This window comes from Halichoeres trimaculatus, unplaced genomic scaffold (assembly GCF_033239565.1).
Source record: "Halichoeres trimaculatus isolate MK-OKI-2021-1 unplaced genomic scaffold, fHalTri1.1 fHalTri1_scaffold_9, whole genome shotgun sequence".
Lineage (NCBI taxonomy): Eukaryota > Metazoa > Chordata > Actinopteri > Labriformes > Labridae > Halichoeres > Halichoeres trimaculatus.
The window spans coordinates 27,085,508-27,096,996 of record NW_027437188.1 but is presented as its reverse complement, the minus strand read 5'-3'; the positions used below and the strand labels follow the sequence as shown (position 1 = coordinate 27,096,996).

The 11,489-nt window shown below is 39.0% G+C and overlaps 3 protein-coding genes across 3 annotated transcripts in view; 1 reads left to right on the top strand and 2 right to left on the bottom strand.

Moving 5' to 3' along the window:
• Positions 1-1,028: 1,028 nt before the first annotated feature.
• Positions 1,029-3,057, bottom strand: glod4 (glyoxalase domain containing 4). Its single transcript, XM_074679688.1, has 9 exons — positions 2,885-3,057; positions 2,634-2,683; positions 2,400-2,520; positions 2,143-2,287; positions 1,802-1,938; positions 1,618-1,704; positions 1,416-1,529; positions 1,241-1,327; positions 1,029-1,147 (listed from the first exon to the last, which is right to left on the bottom strand). Exons 1-9 carry the CDS (start codon positions 2,972-2,974, stop codon positions 1,082-1,084), a joined length of 897 nt encoding a protein of 298 aa, XP_074535789.1. The 5' UTR covers positions 2,975-3,057; the 3' UTR covers positions 1,029-1,081.
• Positions 3,058-4,203: 1,146 nt separating this feature from the next.
• On the top strand, positions 4,204-6,483 carry mrm3a (mitochondrial rRNA methyltransferase 3a). The gene is made up of 4 exons (XM_074679595.1): positions 4,204-4,811; positions 5,183-5,427; positions 5,509-5,670; positions 5,755-6,483. The coding sequence occupies exons 1-4, from the start codon at positions 4,438-4,440 to the stop codon at positions 6,354-6,356; spliced, it is 1,383 nt and encodes a 460-aa protein (XP_074535696.1). The 5' UTR covers positions 4,204-4,437; the 3' UTR covers positions 6,357-6,483.
• Positions 6,484-7,019: 536 nt separating this feature from the next.
• Positions 7,020-11,489, bottom strand: part of nxn (nucleoredoxin) — a 65,367-nt gene continuing 60,897 nt past the window's right edge. The window contains exon 8 of the mRNA XM_074679596.1: positions 7,020-8,009. Coding sequence (XP_074535697.1) covers positions 7,827-8,009 — 183 coding nt within the window. The 3' untranslated portion in view covers positions 7,020-7,826. The remainder of the gene's footprint in view (positions 8,010-11,489) is intronic.

Here is an 11,489-nt window from a genome sequence, read left to right as displayed (position 1 = left end):
AAGAAAAAGAAAACAAACAAAAAAAAAAACCACCTGGATGTTTTTCACCTCTACTGGCAAAGATTTCCTTGGACAGATGAACCCAAAGTTGAGTTGTTTGGATTCTTGTTTTTGCCATCTGCTCTTAAATTTCTCTTTGAACAATTTTTTTCTCCACCTCAACATACATTTTATCTAAAATCTATATCTAAAATGGCTATAACTTACCACTAAGGACAACTATCATTCTAACTTGAACCAATTTGACCAAATGTCATTCTTCTTGTCCACAACTGACAATTTTGATATTGCAGAATTCCTTTTCATCTGACATCTTAGATGCTTACTGATACAAAAATATAAATTTGCCAAACAAAACAAACAAAAACCTTTCAGAAAACCATAATGTAATTTCTACATCCAGAATTACAGTGATAAACTTTGAGTGAGGACGTGTTAAAGGGGGTTTTAAACAGCACTAATGGCTGCATCTCTAATCTGTTATCACACAGTGATATCTATGCATTCAAAAATAAATTCACTCCATAAACATCCCTGAAATACATACACAAAGTCAGAAACTACTAGGCAAAGGTAAAAATTGAAATAGAAATTTATTTCCAAATCATAAACAACATGAACTTTTACAAATGATAGTGTAGTGCAAAATGATCACATAACTAGAATAGTTCTGCTGCATAAATCTTAATGCTTTTCAACATTTTCAGAGTCCAAACCCAAGCATGCGTGTCCTGGCAACTGCACCAACCACTTACATCTCCATATACTCCGTTCTGTATATGATTGGATTTTGGTCATTTGATTGGTTGTTGCACCACTAAAGCTATCACTCATCAATACTGCACTGCAACACTCCTGTTATTATTTTAAATCCCTGTGCCAAACTATAAATTTAAAAACTACAAATTAATGCACATAAATTATTTTGCCTTTTTGTACTATTGCATTAAGCATGAGCATGACTTGGCTTCACAAAAAGCACAGAGGGTAGCTAGTGGTGGGACGACAGAGTGTTGTCGTCCCACCACGAAAGTTTGTGTTAGCTAATCTCAAAGGGCTGAGAAGGTGATGGAGAACCGTTTCATGCAGCAGCCTTCTGTTTGTTGTGTTTAGCAAACCACTCGTTACTTTTATCTTCATCCATGGCCTGGAAGCATAAAAGCATAAAGAGAACAGATATGGTGTATACCAAGCATATGTTGCATATTTAATGGGAGGAAAATAGAGGACCTACACCGACCTTGTCAAGGAGTTCATTTCCTTTAGGGTCGACCATGGACAGCTGTCTGAAAGCTTCATCTCCCACAAAGCAAATTTCATGACCATCCTATAATAAACATTATACAGTTAATGTTGCACAGCAACAGAAAATGATTTAATCTAATTTTGCCACTGTGTATTTTCAATTCACTCACTGGGTCAGCCAAAATAACCACTTCCACTGTGGCTTTTCCAGGAGTGTCCAGGCTGACCAGTGGAGTAAGAATTTTCTGATCTTCCTTTTTCATCAAGGCTTCAAGGTCAGGCAGCTGAGGAATATAATCAAGAGTCAATTATGATCATTTTGATATTTTTTCTCTATCATTAATGGAGGATGGAGCAGAGAAATCATGATACCTGCTCACGTGGGCATGCAAATGCTATTCTTCCAAATGCAGATCCATGATCCACAATCCCCGAGATATCTTTAAGCTCTAGTTTACACTGCGTAATAAGAAAAAGTAAAATGAATGCATACGTTTTTCCACCAACCACAAAGAAAAAAACATTCTAGGAATTTGTATTTGGATACTTGGCTCACTTGAGTGTCTGCAAATCCTATAAGCACTGTTTTCTTGTCCTCGTTTTTTTCAATAAGCTTCATTCCCAAGAGGGTGGTCCAGTAGTGTGTTGATTTCTGGAGGTCGGACACTCCAAGACAAACCTTCTGAACAGGGTCTTTTAAAAAAATGCTCAAAGGTTAGTTACAGGTGATCATTAACAGATGCATTACAACATAGGGTGAGTGAAGACAGATCTTGTCCTACTCCTGCTCTATTTTGTGGTGAAGACTTCTGCAACATTTGTAAAATTTCCCATTTGGAGACAGCATACACTTTGGTGAGAACTTTTTTTTTAATGAATGCAGTTAGTTACACCCACCACTGGCAGGCTGCTCTTTGTCCACAATGTAGAAAGGATATCCTCCTGGAGCCTGGGTCAGATACAGAGCCTCACCGACCTCAGTGAGGGGCCATCCCAGACGTTTAGCATTGCTCACAGCTTTGCTGGACTGCAGTGTGAGGCCCTATAACCAGTAATAATAAAAAAATGCATGATAATATATATCACCAAGGCTGTTGTGTCTCACACAACATGTTGCTTTCATTTGTACAGTTTAAAAATGAACTCTCACCCACCAAAAAGTCATTGCCAAGCTGATACTCTCCCACCCCATAATTATATGTCAGCTCAGCAACAAAATGGTCATCCTCTGGACCAAAGCCAACCATTGTTTTGCTCCATTTCCCGTCGTAGGGGCTAAACGGATACAGAATAAACGCATGGGTCATTGTACAGGCAACTTTACGTATACATGTCACATAGCAGCATACAGTAGGTAGTTCATTAAGTTAATATTGTTTTGCAAATACCCATTGCACGTCGCTTTGCAGCCTTCCTCGAATTCTTCATGGCGTAGAATCTACAAATAAATAAGAATAAAATGCAACATTAGGTTGTACTGTAAAAAACACGATTATAAAAATACTCGTTTGACCAAAGAACAACAGTTCAGTTAGCGTAACAGTTGTGCAACACAGTCTGTGATTAGCCGATTATCACACAAAGTTTCACAACAGCCTTGGTCACATCTGGAAATAAAATGAAGCCTCTTAAAAAGTACCTTCATGCCCAGAACATCTCGGTAAAATGTGGCGGTTTTGGCTCTGTCGCCAACTTTGAAAACGAAATGAAGAGCTCGTCTCAGAGCCATACTTCTACAAAGATGTTAATGTTTGGGGAGCAGATTGGTGTTGGGGGAACGATTGAGCGTCCTAGATGGTCGATTGCTCTGTGCTCGATTAGTGGAAAGGACGGTAATGGCATCAACCATTGTCGGATAACGACACAGACAAAATTAATAATTTAGGCAATTACAATTTAAACAATTTGTGGAATATCAAAATATCGTTTAGATTATTATACAGCAATGTATGCAGAGTAAAATATTTAATTGATTAGATTAAATAGTAAAAAAAAAAAAAAAGTTATCCACCCCTGAGAATTCAGGTACATGGTATCAACCAGAATAAAAAGGACGTTAGTGATATTGATAAAACAGACTCCAGAGGCGATTGGGTTAAGGGATATGCGTCAAAACGAGATAATTTTATAAGGTTGTCGCATTTTTTTCTGGAAGAAAGTGAATTAGATTAGAAAAATCCCGTCAAGCTATTTGCTAATATAAAAATACGTTTTTTTGTGATTGATATTGATGTTTTAATTGACTTTTTCAGCTTTTTTGAATTTTAGCTTTTATCTTTATTTACTTATCCCTAATGTTGTGTTCATCTCATGCTAAACACTTTTGTTCCCTGTGTTTAAAATGACCATTGTAATTAGGCTCATACTGATACATTTAACATTAACTCTTGTGTTAAATTTGTTCCCATCATCTTAAGTTCCTGCGATCATTACAAGTTTGGAACCCATCTTATCTTTCGGTCTTTGTTTCATTGATTTAAGTTTAAACATCTTAAATCTGAGTACTAAGAAACAACATTTCTGGATAATTTTTGTCAGTGATAAATTATACTAATCATATTGTTTATCACAGACTACTATGGGTCAAAGTTTCCAGGGACATTTGTGCTAAAACCTTTTTTTTTTTTTTTTAATAGATTATAGTCATACAAAGCAACTGTATTATATTTTCCATCAAAAGGAAATGATCCCAAAACTACACATGGCAATCTCCCAATAATCCTAGTCAGTGTTTAACTAAATTATGTTGTATCCTCCTCATGGACACGGTCATATGGGGCCGTAAGAGGTCCTTCAAATTGGCAAAATTTGACTGAGACACAACATGATGGTTAATTTTCTCCTCTTGGATTATTAAATAAGAATATAACCAATCAGATAAGAATGTAATCTACAAATCACAAGTTACATGCTCCGGTACAGTAGGTGGCGGTATACACCAAGTATGATGTTGTGATTAACCTTAGAGAAGAATAAAGAGAAGGCGGGGGGTTATTGACAGTGTAATATTTTATGTTTTTAAACAACTTTACGTAAAATCATCAACTCTTACGTAACAGCTTAAAAAAATCAGCTAAATTAATTTTCAAAACTTAAATGTAGAACCACCTGCACAACTCAGTGGCGGTAAGTGTGTAGGCATGTAAGCACACTACTGTATTAAAAAACAAGAGAAGAAGAAACAGGACAAACATGGCAGCGTTCATGAGAAGTGTGATGCTACTTGTCTCCGTGGAGCGAAACACATTTCTGGCCAAAGGAACAGGGGGGATTGTTGTAGAACCTAAACGGTATGTCCGCGGACTGCGGAGGAGACCCGTTGCAGTGATTTCGCCAGACGACAAGAAGGACAATATCATCAAGCCTCCACCAAAGCTCCAACCGGCTGAGCCAAACGTCAAGGAGGCAAAAGTCACAACTAAAACAAGATACTTTCAAGACAGTGACTTTGTTGAGACGAGGAGCAATGTGCAGTCGAGCATAAAACCGTCCCATGGTGCTGTTTCTAAGGATTCAATCGATGGAGTACGCTTTGAGAGGGCTTTCCCAGGAGATCGGAGACTGGCGTAAGTGGTCGTGAAGGTGAAATGTCAGATGTGGATACTGATCATGACTGTTAATCATGATGAAAAGATTGTTTTACTTTTTGATATTGCAATGTACCAAAAATAATTAAATGAATAAAATATAATAACAATCTTGACATCTCAGTTGGAGAGATAGCCACAGAAAGCATAACACATAAATCAGTCAGTGGCTGCATAGTGAAAAATGAAAGACCCAGGACTAATAAGAGATATCAGCATAAAGTTGTTACTTTACACAATTAATAACTGAGCTTCCATGCTCTTTTCGGGTCTTTTTGATTTACATCTTTTTTCAGACACTGTTTGTAATCCTTCTCATGCCTCTCCATTTTCTGTCTCCAATCCCTCAGGAGGGTAGTTAGTGTTGCCCGTTCCAGGACATTTCGGGAGAACCAGGGAAAAATCCTCCTTGAGGGCCGGCGTCTGATCTGTGACGCCCTGGACGCTGGTGCCAACCCACAGATGGTGTTCTTTAGTTCGGTCGATCGTCTCAGAGAGCTTCCTGTAGACAAGCTAAAAAGAGCCACACTGGTCAAAGTCAAGTTTGAGGATATCAAGATCTGGTCAGACCTTGTGGCCCCACAAGGCGTGATTGGTGAGAACCCTGTTTTCTCTTGAACTCTTTTATGAAGCACCAATACCACGTCAGTGCTAACATCCAGCTTTTCTTCTGCAGCCATATTTTCTCGCCCAGACCCGTCACGGTTGAACTTTGCAAATAAAAGCCATTCAGTGCCGCTGTCCTTAATTTGTGACAATATCCGAGACCCTGGCAACCTTGGGACTATATTGCGATGTGCTGCTGCTGCAGGCTGCCACAGTGTCCTGCTCACTAAAGGTAAGCTCCTGTTATTAGTTGATTTTCTCTGCAAATGTAGAGTGACTTAACTTCTTGCTTTAATCTGAAATTGTCCTTTGATAGGCTGTGTTGATGCTTGGGAGCCTAAAGTTCTGCGTGCTGCCATGGGCTCCCATTTCCGCCTACCCATCTACCCAAACCTGAGCTGGGATAAAGTTGAAGACCACCTCCCTAAACCTGTGAAGGTTCATGTGGCTGACAGCAGCTGCGGCACTGACACAAGAGGAGAAACAGAGAAATCTGAACCAGGGGGGACTCACAAGCCTTCCAAGGCCGCAGACTATGGCTGGGTCAGCACAAGAGCTAATCAAAATAAAAGACGCTATGAGGACTATGACTCAGATTCTGACTCTGATTCAGATTCTGACTTCGAGGGATTGTCTCTTCCGAGAGTGGATGCAAAGTTGTACCATGAGGGCTGGGCTCAGGGACCCACAGCACTGGTGATTGGTGGAGAGACACAGGGTCTGAGTATTGAATCAGTCCAGTTGGCAGAGAAAACAGCAGGTTGCAGGCTTTTTATTCCCGTCGTTCCTGAAGTGGACAGTTTAAATTCTGCCATGGCAGCCAGTATCCTTCTGTTTGAAGGCAGAAAGCAGCTTTTGAAAATAATGCAGACAGCTGGAAGAAAACAGGAACACAAACCTAAGCAGCAGATATTATGATGTTTGCTTTAGGCACCAATATGTGACTCCTTGTGTTGTGTTTTCTCCTGGTAGTTCAGACTATAAGGACTAATGACTGTTTCAGTTCTACATCCTGGTCTTCTTACAATAAAACACTGCAGTTCAATTGTTTGCCCAAATTATTTAATGTTTGGCCTATATTCTATATTGTGTTTTAGTTCCTAATTAAGATAGTGTCTTCAATATTTACAATATATCATATTTATTTCGTGTTAACTATCCATGGATGTTGTCTAAGAGGGAAAATGTACTGTCTAGTAGAGGCCCAATTGAAAACACAGGACCGGAGAAACATGTCAATTTTTTAACATGTCACAGGAAGGCGTAGAACAAGCCTTTAACATTCAATAGTTTAACTTGTAATGTTAATGTCTGTGCTGCCAGAAAGAAAATGATCAGGAGAGAAAAAAAAATCTCCCCTCTTTTTTATATCACTCTTTTCCCCTGGTACTTTTTTTTTTTTTTTCAATCAAAGCTTTTGATGAACTCATGCGTTTTATCCCCAGTTATCAGTCAGTTGGAGAGGACAATACATACTTCCAGGCTGCAAAATATGTTGCAATACAGGGACATTTGCACAAGCCCTTCTTTAAAAACTGAATATAAATAAAAAATAAAAAGCTAAGTCATGTCATCAGGTGTATTCATCATATCCAAGAGCTAACTTTATTGGTAGAACTTTTAGAGCAACAAACCTTTGTGCTTTGCCAGTGAATATTTTAATGGGTGTGAGAAGTCATGACTGGAGTAACAGAATACAGGATCTATACATTCAACACCAGGTTTTTTTTTGAGCCTCCAGAAACAGCCCAACCTCTTCATTCGGGGACCTTCACAGAAAATCCTCAGAATGACTTTGAGATGAGAACCACCGCTAACAATTGGCAAGAGATGACTTTCATTCACATCATAACACACATCAAGACACAGGGTTTAAAACATCAGTCATTGGTCTGGTACAAGCAGGTATAGGGTAATCTGTACTGTATGTGCACCTGTCAGGGTTTCTTTTTCTTTAAATAGGGCCATAAAAGGCTTACGGCTACATCCAACTACATAAAAAAAAAGCATTTTATTCTTTCATCATTCAAAAAGTGACAGACAAATCAGAAGGCAAAGAATCAGCTGAATAAGTAGGTCCACGGGGTTATTCTCTGGTTTTCTCTAGAGTTCAGAAAAGCTATCGAGTGAAAAAACAAACACTTTTCATAAGGCAAAAAAAAAGAACCAACAGAATCTCCATATATATTACTGTAGGGACTATCATCAATGCAAGGCACCACAGGAGAAATAGGACTCCATGAAAAGAGGAACATGTCTAAAAAAAAAGGTTAAAATGTCAGTAAAAAGTGAGACATCTCTCTAACAGTCTGAGGGAGAGAGAGGTGGGAGGGGCACGATGGAGAGAGTCCCATGTAGTTGAGTCCGATTGATACTTGGACGTCCCCTTTAGATGGGCTCTGGTTTGAGCTTTTCAGCCAGGAAGTCGCTGACAAATTGATCCACTACAGCTGGCGTGATCTCTTCCACGTCACGGACATACTTGGCTCGAGCCGACATGTCCAGGATGGTGAGCAGAGGGGCGGCTTCAGGGAGGTTGGTGTAGTCACGCAGGGAGTCGCTCATGTCGTCCTGAAAGAGAGGTAAAAGGAAGCTGAAGACACTGACACATAAAGCCGCAAAATTCCTTTCACTCACTATCTTCATATTAACATTAGATGGAAAGTTTTGATCAGCACAGATGCATGAATTAAGTTTTGTCCACGGGGGGCGCCAAAATCTACACAAGGTCCTCACCGGAGCTCAAATTTCCTATGGGTTAACCCATGACATGTACAAGGATATTCTTTTCATGATTTTTTTCTGTTCAGTGATGCTCGTCATGAGCATTTTTACCTCTGCCAAGGAGATAAGATTTCTGGGAGAGTTTGTCTGTCTGTCTATTTGTGAACTACATAACTCAAAAAGTAATGAGGGGATCTTAATGAAATTTTCAGGAAATGTTCAAAATGGAATAAGAAGGAAGTGATTAAATTTTGGAGGTGATCCAGGTCACTGTCTAGATCCAGGAATTTTAAAAGATTCTTCATCATTGTGAGATCGGCCTGTTTTCACCATGTGTGTATATAACTCCACGATAAATGCACGATTGCTTTGCAAAACAATATAAGACAAGGTCACCATAATTTCTGTGAGATATAAAAGTACGATCCAAATCCTGGCAATATTCTGGATACTAAAATCTGGAATATTAAACATACTGGGTCATCATAATTTTCAACACTGTCAGGTAACAAATTATCGTACAAACCTGCAGCTAACACCAAACTGTAGCAGATAGTCTGCTGAAAGGAAGTATAACATTAAAGTAGGACTAAAGTGTTGCATCACAATCACAATATGCTTGGCGGAGGTCTGTGCTCTCTGAGTGTTTGTTGAGTTATACTTTATTTTCATTTTCAGCCCCTAATTTACACCCTCTTTTTCAAAATTTATTCTTATTGATCCTGAAACAGTGGTATATTATACTTTATTCATTTTCAGTCTAGAAAAAATAGAGCTGAGAGTAAAAATAATTATTAAACAATAGAATAAGTTAAATTAGACTGACATATTTCCTTAAGCATCTACATAAACACACAGTTTCACAGACTGACATGTACACATAGAAACATGAGAGATAATATTCATCTATAGATTTATATCAATCCCTGAGTCTTTTATTTTACATTCAGAGGACCCAATGCTTTATTAGCTGATCTATTTTGGTATCTGAAGACCGAGAAATGAAAGCACACACACACACAAAATAACAAATATGTTATCTGAGTCCCACTTCATGGCCCAGTGAACAGATTTTGTCTCCAACTCTGCCTGTTGGATGACTGGGAACAGGCTCAAACTTGAGTCTCTTTTTGAAGTGACTTGTTTTTATTTTCTAATCACTGATGAAAGAAAAAAAATCTTGATTTAATGTCAAAGCATATTCAAAAATGTTTGCCAACAATATCCACATCTGATAATGAAATATCTTTGTTCATGTGCAACAGTTTGTCTTTTTCCCTCTTTTTTTCTTTTAACTAAACATGAGACTCAACTCCTGCCGTGTGCCTGTTGTACTCCCAGGTTAGACCATTTTTATGAGGATGTAATTTCTGCTCTTTGATGACGGTGGAGAGGAGGATAGCAATATGCAGAGTGTTACGTGTATATTTTGTCTCAGTTTGTCAAACCTTTTTTCATTCAGCCTTTTTTGTCTTTTAGAGGTACTTAACTCCTGCACAGTGGGTACTAACTGCTATGGCACAAATGATGTAAGCTAACCAAAAATAAACACGTCAGCGCTGCAAGTGTGCAGGAATTCAAATGTGCTAAAGTTTTAACACCAAGTTAAACGAATGATTTGATATGCTTAAAAGTTTGGGGAAAGCTCTTCATCAGAAAAATACCATTGTTATCATAGCATTTTTTGCATTACTTCATTATCATACATCTTATAGACCTGTGCTACACACAGAACTAGACTTTTTTGTTAAATGGAAACTCTGAAACTTCATGTCTCCTTATGTTTGTCTTACATATCTTTAATTTTATTTCCTTAAACATTTATGCTGCAAGCAGCTGAGGCTTTACTAGACATTGCTTTGTCTGCTGCTCAATAAAATAACTCGCAACTGCCGAGTTTGGATCTTTATTTCCAGAGCCAAGAAATTAAAAAAGCTTAGATGAATCACTTCAACTGTGTGCCTGAAAAAGAGAATTCTGAGTGACAGATTTCTGCTTGTGGCATGAGCTGTCTTCTTCATCTCATCAAAGGTCCAAGCTAACGTGACATTTAAACTACATGCAAAGCCAAACTCTGGAAACGTTCCAGGAGAGAGGAAACTTCACATTTCTCTGCTCCTTATCAGTTCAGACCTGCTTCAAGTGAGAAAACTAGGACAGCACCTATTACCTCAACGCTAAGATTACCCTGTAAAACCCAGAAGTGCCTACTACAATCTTTATTCATGCAAACTTCTTGAAAGAGAATATGTAACTCTTTCTCATCTTCCTGCAGGCAGCCTGCCCAGAGAGACCAGAGAGCTGCTGCTTAATCACGCATCCTGCTGTGTGCAGAGACAGGAAGGAACCAGGTGGGGGTCCAAAAACATTTGTGCTTTTTGTCATGAGCTCACACTCATTGGAAGTGTCATCACACAGCGATTGAGGAGCACATGAAGGCAGAGCAGGAATGTGTTACAGATGGAGTGATTTGTGTTTGATTTCTTTGCTTTATTTTGAAAGGGCCTCGCCCACAATCTGCCTGAGGCGTGAGTGACGGCACCTACCAACCTTTAACGTGTCAGGATTACAACCTCTGTAGCTGCAGGTAACAGAGATGAATCACAGGCAGGCATGCAGGCAGCAGCTTTCAAACAAGCTGTAGAGAGTCATTAATTATTTAGACTGAATAAAGAAACGCTGTCATAATTCTGACATTTGACATTTTTGCTCCTGTCTTGACAGAGATGTGCTGTTACAGTTATTTCTTACATATGCCAAGAGAAATCCTGGTGTTAAAAGGTTGAAGTTTATGGATAAAAATCCCCATCACTTGAGACCTTTCTTTTCCCCATGACCTGAGTTTCCCTCAGTTAAATTTTCCTGGCTCAGAGGGAGAATGTCAGAGATTAAGCTCTGTTTCATATGTTAAAGATTAGCCCCAAAAACAAATAAATGACAGAAAATGACCAGAGGGGGGCAGTGCAACAAAGGCCAGGACCTCTCATGGAGGCAGGGCCTCTGATGTTAATACTGTTACTGATTCATGTGCCAATTCCAGTTTCATCCAAACAAAGTCAAAGATAAAGCGACTCTGGATGGATTTCCTGCTTCACGTAACGCTTTGCCTCTTTGTTGTGTCTCCCCTGTTATCAGAAAATCCTTCAGCTATTCAAACTAAACGGATCAAACCACACAATCAGCTCTCAGACCCCTCTCTGAATAGCTTGGCTTCGTTGCTACCTAAAAAGGGATAAGTATGCCAAGATGAAGTCTGTGAACTTTGCTTTGCTAACAAAACTACGAACAGATGGGAGAGATGAGTTGCAGTGTGGTATTTCTTTGCAG